The 21978-nt window shown below is 38.9% G+C and overlaps 1 protein-coding gene across 1 annotated transcript in view; it reads right to left on the bottom strand.

Moving 5' to 3' along the window:
* Positions 1 to 939: 939 nt before the first annotated feature.
* Positions 940 to 21978, bottom strand: part of NUS1 (NUS1 dehydrodolichyl diphosphate synthase subunit) — a 33443-nt gene continuing 12404 nt past the window's right edge. The window contains exons 2-5 of the mRNA XM_043592206.1: positions 16346 to 16471; positions 15279 to 15428; positions 8288 to 8387; positions 940 to 3754 (exon numbers count right to left, since the gene is read on the bottom strand). Of these exons, the coding sequence (XP_043448141.1) occupies positions 3664 to 3754; positions 8288 to 8387; positions 15279 to 15428; positions 16346 to 16471 (467 nt within the window). The 3' untranslated portion in view covers positions 940 to 3663. The remainder of the gene's footprint in view (positions 3755 to 8287; positions 8388 to 15278; positions 15429 to 16345; positions 16472 to 21978) is intronic.

Below are 21978 nucleotides of genomic sequence, written 5' to 3'. Positions count from 1 at the left end.
ATTTTCATGTGCTCATGTGATTGTTTATATCGGGACACAATAATTAAATACAAAACAGAATGCAAGACTCTCAATTTATAGTTTGTAGCTTAAAAAGAATCTCTTTATTAAACCTGTTACAGATTCATTTTTTCAAATAGAAGTACAAAAAAATTTGATTGTCACCAAAAATGTAACCAATGAATGATGGTATTAGAAATTATTTTCCTTTACTGTAGCTTCTCTAAATTTTCTATTTTTTTCTATAATGAGTGTTTTCTAAAACCACAAGCAAAAAATAAAAAATAAAAATAAATAAATAAATAAAACCACAAGCGAATTCTTTCTGCACTCCCTTTCCCCACCAATTTTATCACAGTTTGTGGCCTATCAAGTAGGATTTTTGGACAAGTGCTTACATTACTCTTGGTTCCTGGGTTTTATTTCAAACTATACTGAACTCTCCCTAAGTTTTGTTAAGTGCATTTCCTATTAACCAAAATTTAAAATGTGCCCTTTGAAACACCTGATTTCAGGTGAAAATCTGTCTTGCAATTAGATACATAGAAAACGAATATTCTATGCAATGTAAGACAAACCATGGTTCTTACCATTCTATTTCCTAGTTTGATAAGGACTGTCAAATTTCTTAAAAGAGTACACACATACACTTTTAACTTGGCATTCCATGTTCAGTAAAAATCAATTTGATCTTAATTACTGTGGAATTTTGACAACTCTAGCAATGGCAAAGCTGAGTTTTATCTTGCCGTTATCTAGCAAAAAGTAAATACCATTAAGATTCCAAATGCTTAACCTGGTTAAAATGAGAATATATTTCAATCAAAAACATACCATTGGGGAAAAAAAATAGTATTGCTATCTAGCCATGAGTTTCTCAGTACATTTCTGCAGGCCCTAAATGTTTAGAATAAATGTAGCATTCACATAATACTATAGTCCATGAAAAGAGTATATTCTTTTATTGTTTTTGTACATACATGTTGTTTCAACTTTCAATAATAAAATTCAATAAATTTGATTCCTCAATCATAAAAACTTGCTTTACACATTATGTACATGTTGCCAAAGTCTATAGCCATACAAAACATCACAAAGATTTGACTCTATGCATGGTGCCATCACACAGGAGGGAGCTAATCAAATAACATACATTCAAAGATTAAACTGTAGATACGCACAGTGTATTTGGCACTGTTTCCTTAACATTAGAACACCTTCCTCTCAGAGACAAGTATTCTTAAGCTTTAGTCCCAATATACCAGGATTTCTTTTATTCACGTCAAAAGCAGCTTTCAAACTATATTGTAACAGTAATCAGTTTTAAGAAACAAAATACAACCAGAATTGGGAATGGATTCAAACACGCAAACTTTTTGCTATGCTCCAACCTGCCATCCTTAGAGTAGGTTTACTTTGATAATTTCCATTGTCAGGGGTGTCAAGAAGAAACAATTTAAAGACAAATACCTTGAGTACACCTAAAGATAACAGTTTGTTTAAACTTTAAGATTATCAGTTCTTCTTCGGAGTGCCCAGGGAGCCCTGATGATGTGGAACTTGTGATGATTTTGGCAGGAATTCCAGAATGACCAATGCCATTCAAGTTGTGGAGACCATACAAGCAGTTAAACTCATGAGGAGAAGGATCTGGAATGCTTATATCTGAATTCAGAATCCTTAGCAACTTGTGTTAAGGGTCTCTTTCTAGGACTATAACAGACTCAAGTCACAGGTTACAGATTTACTTTGATGTGTAATACTACACTGCTATGAAATGGAAGGAGAAAATAAAAGTACAAAGGCTTAACCATTAAACTTTTAGAGACTTTGGCTACATCCCGGTGGGTAATGTTTGATTAACTTCATTTTACCAAAATTAAATCCCTTCACTTCAACCAGACCCATTAAGTTTATTCATTGAAGCCATACATATTCCAGAATGTTTATAAAAGACACATACCATGTTTATAAAAGACATAAATTCAGTCTCAAACTAAGGCAAAAAACCCTCAACAGAACATGGATCACAGTACAGGGGAACAGAAATCAGAAATTGGTAAAGTTCAGGGATATGCTATAGTTTCACACAAAACTTGTAGCAATAAATTAAGACTTAAAAAAAAGTCTCACAATGTACAAAGGACTATGAAGTGCAAAGTAATGTCACTGAACCAAAATTTAGTTTAATCATTTTATTTCAAGTGTAGTTTTTAAAATCATAAATGGGGTCTTACAGTCCAAAGTCCAAACATTTATTCCTCCTCAGAGCTTTAGAATATGACAAGCAACTTTAGACCTTGCTTTCCAAGCCCAGTCTTCCTTGCTATTTTTTAGACTTCTGAGACCTAGTATTTAAGCTACTCCATTCTAAATGTACAATTTTAGACAACTATTGTACACTTAAGATTTTTCTGAAAACAGTCCATCAAGTATAAAGAATGGTTTCTGTCCAAGGATCAGTAGTGAGGGAAGAAATACTAAACATCAAAAAATCATTTATTCATTTAAAAAATAACAGAACCAGTGCTGTTCTCTGTCATGAAAGAGAACATGTAAGGTTAACTTAAATTACTTTTGTAGACTTTGGTAATATTTTATTACCTACACAGGCCTCAATCTTACTTAAAGATCTTTTAGGCAAAGTCCCCCACCATCAGGATATACTGAGTAAAAATCCTGGGAACTAACACAGACCTAAATGTGCTATTCCAAAGAGTAATAGGTTACTACTTTAGGGGAAAAAAGCTGCCTTGATAACTTTTCAAATGCTCTTTTAAATAGAAAGTTAATGGGAATCTTTTTTTAAACCAACTTTGGGTACATACTGCCCACCAAATAAAAAAGGGAATCAAACTTTATTTCCTATTTTAGGAAATTTTCCAACTCATAATCCTTTAAGATTATAACTTTTTCACCTTTTTTTGACTGATATTTAAATTTTTTAAATTCTACATTTCAATGTAGTAAGAGTTCCTTTTCAAATAATTTTCACAACCCAGAACACAGACATCAGAGCAACACTCACAAGTCACATTGTTTAACTATAATGAGATGAAAATGGACGGATATCTGAAAATAGGTATTCCCTCTACTCCAAAGGTGAGCAAACTTTTAACATGTGACCAACACAGAACTCCATCCCTCCGGAGATCCCTCAGACTCAAAACGGTTCCGTTTAATAAGTCAATACATTATTCTTAAAAATTAAGTTTGGTCACTAGGAAAGACTGAACAAAAACGATCCCCCTCCGCTCAAAACAACCAAATAGCTCTAGTTACCCCCTCCTCTCCCCACAAAAATAGGGAAGTAGTTGAGGCTGAAGTCTTTAAATCTGATATTTCAGCTCCTAAAACACTGCTGCTATTTGCTCAAAGTTGCAGATCTATGTATTTCCTTCTCCAATACTTCCCCCATTTATAAATTTATTTACACACACACACACACACACACGCACACGTGCGCGCACACACACACACACACACACACACATATTCACACATACCCTTACTCTCAAGTAAGACACTTTTTTGTGTTTGTTGATAAATTATGAGGATTATGAACTAGGTGTGTACAGGGTTTCATAGGTGCTTTGTAAACATCAGAGTCACTTGGGTCCTTTTCTCCAAAAGCCTGAAATCAAATTACACAACCAGGGATCACTACTTTCCCAGACGCTGTTCACAGGCTGCATATTGACGAAGGGCAGAGAAAAAGTCCTCATAACTGATGTTTAGGTGGGAAGGCAAAGAGCTGAAAAGAAAGCACAGGGGGAAAAAAGCAATTAGATGATACACTGTAATGTGGAGGGGGGAACCAGAAGGAAAATACCCCAAAAGACATTAAGGACAGAAGAAAGTAAATGATAAACACAGAGTATGTCAAACCATTTCTACCAAATGACAGCTAAACTCACTGTGAAACAGTGCAAGTACAAAATAATCTCTCCTTCTTTCCCTAAGGAGAGAAAAGCAACTTGTAGCAAGACAGAGATTCAGAACCTGTATCAGCCGAAGTCCAAATCAATGCAGAACTGGAGACCTACTTGTAAGGATCTCATTCACGTTCACGTTAGGAAGTCCTCTCTGCCAGAGCGAAGCCTGCACTGCGTGAAGTGGTCTATGAAAGCCAGGCTTAGCACTGGCAGAGCAGCACAGCACCCTCACGCGACTGCATGTCGAAGCCACGCGGTGAGCAACCAACAAATGAACGTTCATCTCTACCATTTCCATTCGCTCAAGGCGGCAATCACAGTGCGATGTGAAGACACTTTAAGGGCAGAATGAATGTACAGCCAGAAGGTTCCCTGTTAGGTATTTTGAATACTTAGAATAATTTTCAATAATTGACATAAACAATTCTCTAACGTACACAGCTTTCTTGTGAGGCTTTGGGAATTCCAAACTGTACCAGAGCCAAACACCTGGTCAGAGTACAAGTCGCACTGGGAGCTCCAGGCACATACATCACAAAAAAAAGACTGAACAAACTTACCACGAACAGACTCCTGTCTGACCATGTGCTGGTTCTCGTAGCTAGGCTTTCTTTGTCCTTCCTTTGCCCCTCCCTAGCTTTACTGAAATATAATTGACTTATAAGCTTTTTCCTTCAACTGCCAAAAATTCTGAAACAAGTCTCCTTTTCCTCCACTTCCTTCTCTTATTAATCCTGCCATCAACCTTTTATCTTATTCACTCCACTGCAGCGATAACCTCACAAGACATCCTCAAACAACAAGTCAACGACACTCTTCTTGCTGAAGCTTGCTTCATTCAGATGTCCTCCTCAAACAACCCACTTGACTAAGTCTTTCCCATTTTATCCTCTTCATCAATAGCTTCGTCTCCTATCACTCAAGAAGCACTTAGCGCCACTACCTCCTCACTGCCCCCAAAGTGGTCTTGCCATTCCCGTCTGTTCTGTTAGGGCTCCACCCTTCTACTTCTCCATGTTATGATTAAGACGTTAAGACATCAGGTGCTTACGGTCTGGTGGGCAGTAGACAAATCCAAAGCAAACCTTAATATAACGTGATAGGGCCATGACAGACACATGTACAAAGATCCACAGGAAAGCTTATTATGTGCTCGGTATCTGATGTCCGTTATCTGACTTAAATCCTCAACTTCTGATTAAAATACCCATTTTACAAATACAGAGAAGTTTAAAAGCTATCCAAAGTCATGTTATTGAAAAGCATCACCAAGGGGCGCCTGGGTGGCGCAGTCGGTTAAGCGTCCGACTTCAGCCAGGTCACGATCTCGCGGTCCGTGAGTTCGAGCCCCGCGTCGGGCTCTGGGCTGATGCCTCAGAGCCTGGAGCCTGTTTCTGATTCTGTGTCTCCCTCTCTCTCTGCCCCTCCCCCGTTCATGCTCTGTCTCTCTCTGTCCCAAAAATAAATAAAAACGTTGGAAAAAAAAAAAAAAAATTTAAAAAAAAAAAAAAAAAAAAAGAAAAGCATCACCAAGATTCAAACCAAGATGTATCTGTTCTAAAACACACTCTTCCCTTCAAACTACTCTCAACCTCACAAAGCAGCACTGCTACCTTTCTTGGAGCCCAATGCACAAGGCACCTGAAATTAACTCAGAAAACCCCTGGAGAAAAAGAAACAAGAGAAACATACACCCATCATACGGAAAACCAGAGTTTGGAGATTTGGGTTCTAATTCCACTTTACTACAAGCAATAGTAAGAGCTACGTCTCCTCCCCATTTTCCTCACGCCTACAAAATGAGGAGCCAGGACCATATGATGTACAGCCCTTTCTGACTCTACAATGCTACGGGTTCTTTTCTGCCTTTTTATTTGACACCTTTACACTGTCTTGCCCCTGAACTTGGAGCATTTATTAAAAGGCCAAAAGATCCCTTGATACTGTGCTCTTCTATATACACTTGAGAAAGTTCCTCTATTCTCACAGACTCAACTACTACTACTTCTAAGTACTGTCAAACTCTAAATATACATTTTTTAGCCCCTTGACTTCTCATCCATGGACCAATTCTGCATCTTCCTCTGCCCTTGTGTTTCCACGAAATAGACTATGGCTTTGAAATCATCTTATCCTTGAAATCAACCTTTTTTTTTTCAAAATCAATGCTCCCTTGACTTTGTAGCTTCTCTCAGTAACATCATAATTAGGCTTAACAGCTTAGGAGTCATTTCATTTCTTCTCGGACTTTTAGCACAGTTTTAATTATGCTTGATAAATAATTCTCATTAGAGACCGAATTTATAGAATGTTCCTCCTAAGACTCAGAATTTAAATATATTTTAAGGCTACTAAGTCTCTTTAAAATCAGGGGTCAGCGGGGCGCCTGGGTGGCGCAGTCGGTTAAGCGTCTGACTTCAGCCAGGTCACGATCTCGCGGTCCATGAGTTCGAGCCCCGCGTCAGGCTCTGGGCTGATGGCTCAGAGCCCGGAGCCTGTTTCCGATTCTGTGTCTCCCTCTCTCTCTGACCCTCCCCCGTTCATGCTCTGTCTCTCTCTGTCCCAAAAATAAATAAAAAAACGTTGAGAAAAAAAAAATTAAAAAAAAAAAAAATCAGGGGTCAGCAAATACAGCCCATGAGCCTGCCACCTGTTTTTTTTTTTTAATGACGTTTTATTACGACACAGTCACACACATTTGTTCTGCGCTGTCTGTGGCTGCTCAGCTATACTGCCAATGCTGAGGGGTAGCTGCAAAGAGACTGTATGGATCACACATTCGCCAAAAATACTTACCATCTTACCTTTATATAAAAAGTTTACCCAACTCTGCTCTAGATAAGCAATTTCATTCTCCGCGCTGTATTATGCCCTAAATCATAGCCAAGGATTCTTCACTTGTCTCTTTCCAGGTTCTTTCCCAAATCCAATCTACTCTAGTACACAGGTGCCAAACAAATCTTCTAAAATCACCATTTCCACACTATCTACAGGCTCAGTGGTTTCCTACTTCCTGTCTAAACCGTTATGCATATTCTTAGTGCTGGTACTTAAAACCTTCCCAGCATCAATACACCCAAATTATTTGTTTTCATCTTACAGAGCTGACCCTTCAACAACATGGGTCTGAACTGCATGAGTCCATCTGTACGCAGATTTGGTTTTTTTGATACAGTACAGTACTATAAACATATTTTCTGTTCCCTATAATTTTCTTAATAACATTCTTTTCTCTAGCTTACTTTATTGTAAGAATACAGAATATAATACATATAACACATAAAATATGTATTAAATTAGGCTTCCAGTCAAAAGTAGGCTATTAAGTTTTTGAGGAGTCAAAAGTTATATACAGATTTTGGACTGCACAGGGGGTCCACACCCCTAATGCCCATTGTTCCAGGGTCAAGTGTACTACCATCTAATGTCATAATGCCAAATCTCTGTGCTCTGGTAGGGCCGGTTCCCTCACGATTTCTCTAAAATGAGATGTTCACTCCTCACTTCCCAGCTTTTCTTTTTTCCTTGTCCATCATCCCCTATACTTCTCACCCTTTCTGTAATTACAAAAATTCTATCCATTTTACATGCCCTGGAGTATGTCAGACCTTTTCTTTAAAATCAGTAACTATGGGGGCACCTGGGTGGCTCAGCTGGTGAAGCATCCAACTTCGGCTCAGGTCATGATCTCACAGCTGATGGGTTCAAGCCCCACATTGGGCTCTGTGCTGACAGTTCAGAGCCTGGAGCCTGCTTCAGATTCTGTATCTCTCTCTCATTCTCTGCCCCTTTCCCACTCACACTCTGTCTCTCCATCTCTTAAAAATAAATATTAAAGGGGCGCCTTGGTGGCGCAGTCGGTTAAGCGTCCGACTTCAGCCAGGTCACGATCTCGCGGTCCGTGAGTTCGAGCCCCGCGTCAGGCTCTGGGCTGATGGCTCAGAGCCTGGAGCCTGTTTCCGATTCTGTGTCTCCCTCTCTCTCTGCCCCTCCCCCGTTCATGCTCTGTCTCTCTCTGTCCCAAAAATAAATAAAAAACGTTGAAAAAAAAATTTTTAAAAAAACCTTAAAAAAAAAAAAACCAAACAATACAACACAATAAAATCAGCAACCCTGACCCACAGACATATCTCTCTCACTTGTCTCCTATGAAATTTGTATTAATGCCAGATATTTGCACAAGCACTCTCTCTTGTGTCTGAGTCTTTATCTTACCACTGATACTGTGAAATATCTGAGGCAAAGGACCAGTATTGTAAGTCTTTGGGAATTCTCACCATACCTAGTACAGTGCTAGGCTCAAGCAACACTTGCTGAATCGAATCAAAGTCAGTACACTTTTAATTACTTACACAATCTCAGTCAATCTGATGTGCCAGGGAAGAAAGCCTAATGTGCTGTCCACAGGACCAAACTTCAGTACTAAATCGGGATCAGGGAAACCATCTGAACCTTATAAAGAAAGAAATACACAGGAATTTAACATGCATTGCTCACAAATAAAATGACCAAGGGCAAAATCTGTTCATCAAATTGGCTTTTTATGCTTTATCTGTTTTCTTCACAAGCTTCACTCATATGTTTCCATACCACCACCCCACTGCCCAACATATACTTTAGTATCTATGTTATTTCCAAACGTGAGCGCTTTCTCTAAAGACCATTTGACTGAATGGATTACCTCATAAGAAGAGGTAACCCCACTCCCATCCTAAACCATACAGACAGCACCCAAATCCCATCCATCTTTCAAGACTCCAAAATTCTCCTGGCACCCTGAGAACCATACTGCTTTAGGGGCACAAATGCTTATTCTGGCCATAGAAGCACAGAACTTCAGAGATGAAAAGGAACCATAAAAGTAACTAGAACCCTTCCTTCCCCAATACCCCTTATTTTATAGCTGATAACAAAAAAACCCAACTCCTAGCTATCTAGTATAAATGTTTTCTCCAGAGCTCCAGCCCAGGGAGGGAAAAGACCAGACACCTGCCTCAACAAAGGCATGGCCATTCAGTCTCACAAACTGGTTTCCATACAAGACCTGGTTTGAGAAAAAAAGGGGATAAGGATAGTTCAACTGCTTAAGAAATAAAGTAAAATAAATATTAAAATAGTCACTGGTAGAACAGAAAAGATGCTATTATCCAAGAAACCCAGGCTGAAACAGTTTCTAATAACCTCAATTCTGCCACTAACTTTCGGTTGCACAACCTCTCCGGGGCTTAGTTGTTTCATTTGTTAAATAAGGAGACTAGATTAGACAGGCTCATCCAGCAGTAATTAAGAATTATTTCCATAAAAAAGTCTCTTTTAAAGTCCATATTGGTAAAGGTGCGTGGACTAAGAAGAATATATATTCCTCTGACTGCTAAAGAGCAAATTCTCTTTAGATCAAAAAATAAATAAATAAATAAATAAATAAATAAATAAATAAATAAATAAATAAAAATGGCAAGAAGGAATTTCTGGCTAAGGGTAGTGTGAAGAAGGTGATGAATCCTCCCCCCAAAAATATGTATTAAACTGACAAAACCAAACATTTAAGGGCACCGGATACTGGCCAGAAGCAGACAATTATTCTTTTAATAACAAAAAATGAAACACCAGCTAGAGCTTCAGGTAAGAACGGTAAGGGTCTGGGGCGCCTGGGTGGCGCAGTTGGTTAAGTGTCCGACTTCAGCCAGGTCACGATCTCGCGGTCCATGAGTTCAAGCCCCGCGTCAGGCTCTGGGCTGATGGCTCACAGCCTGGAGCCTGTTTCCGATTCTGTGTCTCCCTCTCTCTCTGCCCCTCCCCCGTTCATGCTCTGTCTCTCTCTGTCCCAAAAATAAATAAACGTTGAAAAAAAAAATTTTTTAAAAAGAACGGTAAGGGTCTTTGTCTTTCCTGCCTGGGAATGGTCCTAACTCCCATGCCTCTACCCCCAATCAAATGGAAAAAATTATAGGTTTACCAGCATGGGGCTGATGGCAAAACTGGTAGATTTGTTGCCTGTGGCCAAAAGATATGAACTCAATTTGGAACTGGAGATTGTGGGCAGGAGGAGCCATGATGAAAGCCCAGGGTTTTGCCAGCTAAAAGCACCAAGTGGCAAACTCAAAAGGAAACAAATGAGGAAAACACACAGCTTGTTGGCTTGGTGTTGTGGCCCCAGTTAGGGCAGGCAATCTAATGGTCAGAAATTTACCAGGCAGATCCTGAAAATAAGGGCTCAGCTAAGCCCTCCACGTACCCATAGCTGATGAGGAAACTGCATACATGCAAAGGAGGAAAGTAACCAAGGAAAAGTAACCAAGAAGACTTGAGAACTGGTGGGAACTCTGAACCCAGCAGCCAACATCATACAGATCAGGGGAGCCTTCCAAACTCAAGCTGTTAGAGCACAACCAGTGTGCAAATGACAGTCTGACACATAAAACTAGACAGACACAAGAAGTGAGACTAAAACATAAAATTAAAAATAGAAAATTTGAGAGGACGCAATGGGTGTCATCTTTATATACAGGCAACACAACTGTATATTTAAAAAATCTTAAGGGGCAGGGTGCCTGGGTGGCTCAGCTGGTTAAGCGTCTGACTTAGCTCAGGTCATGATCTCACAGTTTGTGAGTTCGAGCCCTGCGTTGGACTCTGTGCTGACAGCTTGGAGCCTGGAACCTGCTTCAGATTCTGTGTCTCCCTCTCTCTCTGCCCCTCAACCGCTCACACTCTGTCTCTATCTCTCAAAAATAAATGCACATTAAAAAAAAAATCTTAAGGGGCACCTGGGTGGCTCAGTCGGTTGAGTGTCCAACTCTTGGTTTCGGCTCAGGTCATGATCTCACAGTTTGTGACATCTGACAGTGCGGAGCCTGCTTGGGACTCTCTCTCCCTCTCTCTGCCCCTCCCCCAGTCTCTCTCACAATAAATAAACATTAAAAAAAAATCTTAAGACTCTGAAAATGAACTATCAGAACTAGTAAGTGAATTTAGCACGGTGGCAAAATACAAAATCAATATTTAAAAAAACCAAAACTACATTTCCCTTTATTATTAACAAACAATCTAAAAGCAAAACTAAGCAAACAATCTCATTAATAACAGCATCCAAAAGAATAAAATACTTGGGAATAAATCTAACAAAAGAAGCAGAAATCCCAAATCCTGTTAAAAACTCTGTTAAAAGAAAAATTAGGACCCAAATATGGAGACATGCTATGTTCATGGATTAGAAGACTCAATATTGTTAAGATGGTCAATCTCCCCAAACTGAGCTACAGATTCAATTCAGTCCCTACCAAAACCAGGTGCTTTGGGGTTGGTGAAGCTGATTCCAAAATTTACATGAAAATGAAATGTTCCTGACTAGCCAAAGTTGTTTCACTTCAAAAAAGAAAATCAAGGGGCGCCTGGGTGGCTCAGTCGGTTAAGCGGCCGACTTCGGCTCAGATCATGATCTCGTGGTCCGTGAGTTCAAGCCCTGCGTCGGGCTCTGTGCTGACAGCTCAGAGCCTGGAGCCTGTTTCGGATTCTGTGTCTCCCTCTCTCTGACCCTCCCCTGTTCATGCTCTGTCTCTCTCTGTCTCAAAAATAAATAAACGTTAAAAAAAAAATAATTAAAAAAAAAAAGAAAATCAAAGTTGAAGGACTTTAAGGACATGATTTCAAAGTTTATCATTAGTAGGCACTACGGTAATCAAGACCTTGGGGCATTTGAAGGGACAGGCAGTACAGACCAATGGCAGAGAATAAGAAGTCCAGAAATAAATTCAAAGATTTATAGTAAATTAGATTTCAACACAGGAGTCACAGTAATTCAAGGGAGAATAAAATGGCAGAAGAACAACTCAGTTTGTCTGCCTCACACCATTCACAAAAAGTAAGTCAACATAGCTTACAGATTTAAACAGAACAGGTTAAGTGATAAAAATTCTAGAAGGAAATAATGGTGACTTTGGGTTAGGGAAAGATTTCTTAGCTATGACACCAAATGCATGATTCACAAAAGAAAAAGATGATAAACTGGATTTCATAAAGATTAAATACTTTTTTTTTTAAGTTTTTATTTATTTATTTTGCGGGGAAGAGAGGGAGAGGCAGGGAGAGAGAGGAGGGAGAGAGAGTCCCAAGCAGGCTTTGCACTGTCAGTGCAGAGATCAAGGCAGGGCTCAATCTTGAACTGTGAGATCATGATGTGAGCTGAAATCCGGAGTCAGACACTTAACCAACTGAGCCACCCAGTCACCCAAAGATGAAATACTTTAAGGAAAAAAAAGTAAGCCATAGATTGTGAGGAAATATTCATAAGTCATATCTTACTACTGAAAAAAAAGATCTGTACCCCAAATATATAAAGACCTCTTAAAACTAAGACAAACAACCCATTAAAAGTAGGCAGAATGTCTTGAACGGATATTTCACCAAAGAAGATACAGATGACAAATTAGCACATGAAAAAAGCTCAATGACATTAGTCATTAGGAAGATGTTAATTAAAACCACAATAAGATACTATTACATCCCCACTAGAATGGCTAAAATTAAGAAACAAAAACAAAAAACTGACAATACTATGCCTTGGCAAGGACGTGAAGAATCTAGACTCCTCTACATTACTGGTAGAATATAACAATACTATAGCCTCTTTGGAAAAGTTTGGCAGTTTCTTAAAAGTTAAACATTCACTCAACCAACACAACCTAGCAATTCCATTATTAGTCATCTACCAAAGAAAGGAAAACATGTCTGCACAAAGACTCGTATGTGAATAGTCACAGCAGCATTATTCAAACAAACCTAATGCACATCAACTGGTGAATGGATAAACGAAATGTACATCCACAGAACTGAATACTATTCACCAACAGAAAGCAATGAACTACTAATACATGCAACATGGATGAACCTCAATAATATGCTGAGGAAAGAAAACAAGACATTGAAGATTATTTTATATGATTTCATTTATATAACATTTCTAGAAAAGATAAAAGTATAGTAAAAGAAAAAAAGCAGATACGTAGTTGCCTTGTATGCAAGTAGGAATGGTGAAGTTCACAATCATAAGCGAACTTTTGGGGGTAACAGTATTCAGGGGGTCTGCTTCTGTCAGATTAGTAAATTAACTTATGGACTGTGTACTTTTTCACTTATCGTGAGTTTGCCACCCCTGAAGGCAACACCTGGGCTCAAAACTTTGGCACTTCTCCATAGGCTCCCTGAAGGACCACCTTTGGTCCCTCTATCACTTTTAGGACACCCTCATAAATTACTCTATGGTTGGGGCCTTACAGATTCCGGGAAACAGTCAACATCCAGTAACCTACAATGAGTCCCTACAATGGTCTACTTTAAGTCTATTCATTCAGCTTAAATGCAGCCAGGCAATGAGAGAGAATACCAGAGTAGGGGAAGAAATGAGTAGTCAGTGAAAGACAGGAGTTGGTGAGACCGGAGGCCAGAGAGCAAATGTGCTGTATGATGAACATGTGTCAATGTGGAAGAAACAAGAATGGAGAGTCAAGTAAATGACTGAATTAGACAAAAAAAAAAAAAAAAAAAAAAAAAATGCATGATTAATAAGTAAGGTAAATGGAGACCCTATTTGAATGAACAAAAAATGTATGTCTGAAATTGCATAGCTATAGAAACTATTAATGGACATAAACTTGTTAGAACCATTGCCTTTCTTCAAAAGATCAAGGATGGGGTGCCTGGGTGGCTCAGTTGGTTAAGCATCTGACTCTTGATTTTGGCTCAGGTCATGACGTACGAGTCCTGAAATCGAACCCCACATCAGGCTCTGTGCTGGGCAAGCAGCCTACTTACGAGCCTCCCCCCAACCCATCTCTCCTACCCTTCCGCCCACTCCCAAACAAAAGAAAATAACCCAAAAAACAAAAAAACAAAAGGATCAAGGATAATGCCAGTAAGCAGAAGGACCATAAAGTTGAAGCAAAAGGTTCCTAGGAGGCTCTACAGAGAATAAACAAATTAAAGGCTTTCATAAATAGTTGAAGGAAAAAAAACCCTATAATGTTATATTTGGTATAACATGACAAATACAGTGAGTATATTTCATATCACATAACAGAAAGAACACTAAAAATAAAGTCACGAATGCTAATAAGATTATATTCTTGGGACTGCCTCCTAAATAGCTGTTAAATTCAAACTTAACAGATAGTTCAAACTAAAAAGAAACATAAGAGGAGTGCGATATTATAATAAAAAAAAATATGTTTGGTCTCTGTCCAGGTTCCAAGCACAGAGCTCCTAAAATCCTTGGAATTTCCTGAATGATAGGAGTGAGAGGAGTATCTTGTGTTATTCGTAATAAGCCCCCTTTCACCACAGCTGGGTTTCTGTTAATGGTGACTCTGGGCAGGCCTCTGGATAGCTTTAGGATGGGAGCTAGTTGCTGGGGAAACCAGTCATGTGATTAGAGGGCTGCAACTTCCGGCCCTTTCAACCTACAGGTAGGGGAGAAGAGCTGGAGACTGAGTTCAATCCCTAATAGTCAATGATTTCATCAATCATGCTAACATAAAGGAACTTCTACAAAATCCCCTAAATGACAGCGTTCCAAAAGCTTCCAGGTTGGTGAATGCACTGAGGTGCTGAGAGGGTGATGAGCCCAGAGAGGTCACGGAAGATGACTGCATCCCCTGGCGATACCTGGCCCCGTATGCCTCTTACGCTGGACGGCTCCTGAGTTGTGTCCTTTATTATCAACTGGTAAACATAAAGTTTAGTCAAGTTCCTTCCTGAGTTCTGGGAGCCATTCTAGCAAATTAGCAAACCTTAGGAGAGAGTCATAGGAACCCCCTAGTTATAGGTAGTTGATCAGGTGGCCTGTACAGGTGGCATGAAAACTGCAACTGGCATCTGAAGTGGGGGCCGTTTTGTGTGACTGAGCCCTTCAACCTACAGAGTCAAACACTGTCTCTGGGTGGTTAGTGTCAGAAGTGAATTGAACTGCTGGACACCCATGTGGTGTCTGGAGAATTGGAAAACTCACGGTGTAGGAAAACATCCCACAGGAAGGCTGACAAGCAGAAGTCCGATATTCAAGAACATTCATCAGCCCCCCGCAAAATCCTCTTATATCCTCTCCTTTACCAGTAAGTTCTCTTGCAAGTGAGCTGACTACAAATCTCATTATCTCAAAATCATTTTCAACATGTGGGGCTTCAAAATTTCAGAAACATTACAAGTGTAACAACAACAACAACAACAACAAAATCAGGCTTTATAGTGCAAAAGGAACTCAGATGCTCTCCTTCATAGTGTACCCTCGTAAACCACGTACAGTTGTAGGACACAACTGAAAACATATATATTTGTCTATATATGACTTACTAAGTAAACTGCCAAACATATCTACATCCAAATCTGTGGATCTCTTTTGCTGCTGGGCTACTAACTGGCAAAAGTCCTGAGCAGCTCTCACAATATCTGCTTTTCCATCTTCTGGGGAGAGCACCTTCACTGCCGATTGGCAATTTAAAACTGAAAGAAAAAACAAACAAGTTATTAAAAAAAAAAATCCTGTTCCAGACATATTTCAAAATCTGTTTCAAGAAATATTAAGTTCAGACTAAAATAAAAGTATAGTTCTTATAGTAAACATGGATCATTTAAGTCCTTCAAATGGAACATGAAAACATACTTATCTACTCTCCTCTGAAAGGACCCACACATCACATTTGTGTGTATATTTATATAGTACCTTCCTCTCAAAGTACTCAAAGACCTTGTATCTCTGAATAAATCCTCTAGAAAATAGGAATCATACGCTAGTTTACAATTTTCACTCACCTAAAATGCCATCTACAATCATAGTACAGTTAGCAGTAACACAAAAGATAAAAACGAAGAATATAGGGGAAAAAATGTGTTTCAATGAAACAGGCACTGTCTACCTTATCAGAATCTGATTCTGTGGGAGCTATTTTATAATTGACAGGATTCTAGGTACCTGACAGGAATGCCAAATTCTTCTCTATAGACAAGAATGCAAATTCTTTCTTGTCTGGTAGAGGTTCAATTATCTTCCCTCTAACCCAAAAGAAAAACCAGTTTTGCCTCCATTTACACATTCATTGCAATATTACTTACCTGTAAGTGTGTCCATCCTTTGGACTCTCTTTGAACTGGTTACAAAATCTGCCTGGTTCCTGGTTATTCATTAGTTAAATAAAATCTTTAACATGTGTGTATTTTTTAATATCTATGAAAGTCACGATTTTATCTTTTTCTGAAAATTCTTTGAAGAAGATGAAGAAAGAAAAGTCTAAATCTGATGATAAAAGAAGCGTGACAATAAAGACTAACAGCGCAAAATGAATGAATGAGTGACAGGACCTGCCTTGAAACACAAAATACATCTGTGTAAGTTAGATACTCAATTTGATACTCGCGCTTACCTTGATCATCTTTGTCATTACTATTCGCAAACTCTGGTGAATATTTGGAACAATCTAAACCCAGAAGTTCCTGCTGTTGTTTTAAAATTTCATCCATTAATCTGGAATTATTTCTTTTGAAAATACCTTAAAAAGAAAAAAAGCAAGTAAATCCCAACTAGGTTAATTTATCCTCTTCAACAATTAATGGATGTTTGCTGTGAAAACATCACTGCACCCAGAACTGAACAAACTCCACATGAAGCATTGCTGACTATGCCTCAACCGGAGTCTAAAAGAAAAACAAAACAAAACTCTTAACATAAGAGTCTGGAGTCAGGCTAACATTAAAAAAAAAAAAAAAAAAAAAAAAAAAAGGATAGAGGTGACTACTTGGAGCCAATATGAGTATGATAAAAAATTTACACCTAGAAGGAAATTTTAAGCTATCTTTTACTTGAAATTTTCATTTACAGATTAAGAAACTGGGACCCAGAGTCCTTAAGAGACTTGTTCAAGAGTCTGTAACTGTGGCAGTGGTCCAGAGCCCTTATCTTGTGGACTCCCAGCCCAATGCACTTTCCTTGCAGACCCACTACGTGCATTCAATATTATTACTTCTATTTGATTCATTGTTTTATTTATTTTTTATTTTTTTAATGTTTATTTATTTTTGAGAGACAGAGAGAGACAGTATGAACTGTCAGCAAAGAGCCTGACTGGAGCTCAAACTCATGAGCCATAAGATCATGAACTGAGCCGAAATCGGACGCTCAACCGACAGAGCCACCCAGGCGCCCCGATTCGTTGTTTTAATGGTAAGAGGAACTATTAAGAATTATGTAGGGACGCCTGGGTGGTTCAGTCGGTTCAGCATCTGACTTCGATTCGGGTCACGATCTCACGGTTCGTGAGTTCAAGCCCCGCGTCGGGCTCTGTGCTGACAGTTCAGAGCCTGGAACCTGCTTTGGATTCTGTGTCCCCCCTCTCCCTCTCTGCCCCTCCCCTGCTCATGCTCTCTCTCTCAAAAATAAACATTAAAAAATTTTTTAAAAAAGAGAATCATGTAGAAAATAGAGAGAATACACAAAAGTAACAAAATCAAAATTTAGTAAATTCCAGCAAAGCATGGAAATACACTACCTAAAACTGTTTTTGTTCCTTCAACCATGCACCAAAACAGCTAAAACTTTTAATGGTTATTATGTCATTGAAAAAGATGAAGTAACTATGTGGCATAAATTTAACATGAAACTAATGAAGAGAGTTCTAACTAAAAACAAGTGACAACTATTTAGCTATTTTCAGAGGGGCAGCTTTTTTACCAGTCATTGCCTTTTCGATCTTTACCAAGTGTTCCTACTCTGTACTCTCAGTCAGATCTGACTTTAAAGTACTTCAAAGATTAACTGGGAAAGAGAATATAGTTAAAAATATATAAAATAACACAATCTGGTGAATATGCTGTATACACATTATGTTGCTAGTCCATGTGTAATAGCAGTTCAAAGGTTAAAAAAAAAAGTTTCTTTTGGTAGGGAAAGCTTTGTAAAATAAGCAAGACTTGAGCTGAGCTTTCGTAAGTTAGAAAACTGAGCTTCAACCTTAGAAAGTTAAAGGCGATGGAGAGGATATTTAGTTTGGGAAAATGTTTAAGAAAAAAACACTGAATACTCAAAAGACAGACAAATGTTGCTGGTGCAAAGGATTTGAGAAAAGGGGACAGACCTAATTTTCATTTCATGTTGCCTACCAAGTGGGTAACCAACAATTTCTAAGCCATGTGGGAAGGTGGAAATTTATAACTTTAGGAAAACTAACCTGGCAACGGTATAGAGAAGGTCAGGCAGCAGAATACTGCAATAGTCCATTCGTAATTTGATGAAACAATGGAAGGAGTTCATTACAAAAGAACTGAGAGAATGAAAAGCATGACTTAATGAGAGGTGAACAGAGAAAATTCCATGGCATTAATCCTAGCTAAAAGAAAATAATAACTTTTGTTTAAAGTGTGGAATTTCTAGCAGAGAACTGGTTTGAAGGAAAACATAACCTTAAGTTTTAGACACCTGATGATAGAATATTTGGGCAGGGGTACTGAAAAAGTGATTAAGACAAGTGAAGGAAGGACATTCAAAAAAGGTCATATAGGGACGCCTGGGTGGCTCAGTCCATAGAGCATCAAACTCTTGATCTCACGGTCATGAGTTCAAGCCCCACACTGGGTGTGGAGCGTACTTAAACAAAAAAACAAAAAACCAAAAGAGGTGATATAAGCACCATGTGGGTAGAGATCTTAACTGTGTTTGCTCACCAGGGGCTAGCACAGTGCCTGGCACAGAACAGACACTCAGCAAATAAATGTCTGCCGAAAGAAGGCAACAGTCAGAGACTGACTAGGGGACTTAAAAAGACCTCTTTAGGGTAAGTGACATTTCATCCAGCCCATGGAGAATTAGGAGAATTCTACAGGGGTAAGGCTGGGAAGGTAACATAACAAAAGATGGGGATACAGACACACATTTGGGAGTCACCTTCCTTAAGGTGAAGCCAGACAGACACACAAGAAGTGAAAAATAAGATCTGCAAAGGTAAAGAAGCATACGTGAAGAAGAGCAGGGGGCTAAGGCTGTGGCACCTTATGAAAGCCCACAGTCATAAGACCAAAAGCTAGGAAGTATAAAAGTGAACACTGAGTAGTACCCATATGTAAAGCAACAAAAAATACATAGTCCCAAAGACAAACAAAAATTTTAAAGGAAGGTGATTAATATCAGAAGCTATTGGAAAACAATGTTGAGGACAGCAATACTTGTGCAACAATACAGATGTGTAGGATATTAACATTATGTTCAAGTCAGTCATAAAATTCACATGTATGACACAAAAGCATGTACTATAAGACAGCTACATGATACAGGCTTATTAATGTTACAAGACTTCCAGTTGTTTATGCAAGTAAAAAATAAAAAATGATTTAGACCACACTTTGGTCTATATCATAGATATAAATCATGGAAGGCATGCAAATGCAAGCTGGTGCAGCCACTCTGGAAAACAGGATGGAGGTTCCTCAAAAAACTAGATAGAACTAGAACTAACCTACAACCCAGCAATTGCACTACTAGGCATTTATCCAAGGGATACAGGTGTGCTGTTTCGAAGGGACACATGCACCCTAATGTTTACAGCAGCACTATCAACAATAGCCAAAGTATGGAAAAAGCTCAAATGTCCATGGATGGATGAATGGATAAAGAAGATATGGGGTGTGTGTGTGTGTGTGTGTGTGTGTGTATACACACATACACTGGAGTATTACTCGGCAATCAGAAAGAATGAAATCTTGCCATTTGCAACTACGTGGATGGAACTGGAGGGTATTATGCTAAGCGAAATCAGTCAGTCAAAGAAAAACAAGTATCATATGACTTCACTCATATGAGGACATTAAGTGACAAAACAGATGAACATAAGGGAAACAAAAATAATATAAAAACAGGGAGGGGGACAAAACATAAGAGACTCATAAATATGGAGAACAAACAGAGGGTTACTGGAAGGGGTGTGGGAGGGGGGATGGGCTAAATGGGTAAGGGGCATTAAGGAATCTACTCCTGAAATCATTGTTGTACTATATGTTAACTAATTTGGATGTAAATTCAAAAAATAAAATAAAATAAAATAAAATAAAAAAATAAAATAAAATAAAATAAAATAAAATAAAAGAATAAATAAATTATGGAAGGCTTATGAATTTCAAAAACAATGTAAAATCTCCACAACACTGTTAGAACATATGAACTTACTAGAATGTAGATTTATTCATTTTAATAGTAACCCACCACTAGGAACCCTTGCTTTTGTCTATTTACAGGACACTGATCCCTTCCTTCAATACTCCAAAGACCTATACTTCAGTGCTCACTAATTCACTCATCTCTGCCTTAGCTTCCAGATTAAAATAGAAACACATTTCAGGAACTCTTGCTCTCTCCAAATCAATGGATGACATTCTTTGTCACCAAAATGGTCACTACCTCTTTTCAATCTGTATCCTTTCCTTCTCAATCTTTCTGAAGTGTTACCATTAATGACCAAGCTGCTCCATTCTCAAAATTCCATCCTTACCCCACAACTTGTCTAAACTCCCTTTCTTGGTTCTACTCCCAGCCTGCGCCTTGAATGGCCCCTTCTCCCTTTGCACTGAATCCTTTTCCTCTTCCCACTTCTAACTGGAAGATTACTCCTAGAATTGCTAACTCAGCCTTCTCCTTCTGTCCATGTGCTCCTCTTTCTCTGAGTCTAGTCACTCATGGGACTTTAAAACCACTCAGGGCCAGGACAAAGGTGAGATAAGTGAAGCAAAACTTAAGTTGGCATCAAAAAACTCTAAGATAAAGAATAACGCATTATCTTCAACAACTTAATGCAAAAACATCCCATGATGAACAAAACATTAAAATTTTAAGTAAAAACAAGGATCAGCATTTAATAATTCCAGTTCAGGGGTGCCTGGGTGGCTCAGTTGGTTAAGCCTTCTACTTCAGTTCAGGTCATGATCTCACGGTTCGTGAGTTCCAGCCCCACTTCTGTGCTGACAGCTGGAGCCTGCTTCGGATTCTGTCTTCCTCTCTCTCTGCCCCTCCACTGCTCATGCTCTGTCTCTTCCTCTCTCAAAAATAAATAAACATTAAAAAAAAAAAAAAAAAGAAAATTCCAGTTCATTGTACCCAGAAGTTCTGTAAGCATCTGAAACATACCTAAAACATAGCAGCTGATCTCTTAAAGCTAGTTCTCAGGGAGCCTGGGTGGCTCAGTCGATTAAGTGTCCAACTTCGGCTCAGATCATGATCTCACAGTTCGTGAATCCGAACCCCAGCTCTGGTCTCGAGCTGACAATGCAGAGCTTGCCTGCGATTCTCTCTCTCTCCCTCTCTCTCTCTCTCTGCCCCTCCCCTGCTCATACTGTCTCTCTCCCTCTCTCAAAATAACAAATAAACTTAAAATTTTTTTTTAAATAAAACTAGCTCTCAAACACTTATATGAAGTTGTTTTGTTTTTTTTTAATTTTCTTAAATGTTTATTTTTGAGAGAGACACAGAGCGCGAGCAGGGGAAGGGCAGAAAGAGAGGGAGACACAGAATCAGAAACAGGCTCCAGGCTCTGAGCTATCAGCACAGAGCCTGACACAGGGCTCAAACCTATGAACTGTGAGATCAAGACCTGAACCAAACTCAGATGTTTAACCGACTGAGCCACCCAGGTACCCCTATATCAAGTTTAAAAAAAAAAATGGAGCAGTACCATAACTGTAAAATTTATATGCACTTAGGAACCAAGCTTGGAAGGGAATAGGCTATATGCCAACAGGGAATGTACAAGGGTGATAGGACAACAGGGGATTTAAAATGGTAATTGGGGTAAAACTATATAATTAAAAAGAAAAAAAACACCAGCCTTTTTTGTTGTTTTAGTTCCTTTTTTTTGTTTGTTTATTTTTGAGAGAGAGAGAGAGAGAGAGTGTGTTTATGTGTGCATGCAAGTGGGGAAGGAGCAGAGAGAGAAGGGGACAAGGGATCTGAACAGGCTCTGTGCTAACAGCAGAGAGCCCAATGCAGGGCTCAAATCCAGGAACCATGAAATCATGACCT

Source organism: Prionailurus bengalensis, chromosome B2 (genome assembly GCF_016509475.1).
Source record: "Prionailurus bengalensis isolate Pbe53 chromosome B2, Fcat_Pben_1.1_paternal_pri, whole genome shotgun sequence".
In the NCBI taxonomy this organism is placed as follows: domain Eukaryota; kingdom Metazoa; phylum Chordata; class Mammalia; order Carnivora; family Felidae; genus Prionailurus; species Prionailurus bengalensis.
Note: the sequence above shows the minus strand (reverse complement) of the source record. Positions and strands in the feature narration are given on the sequence as shown.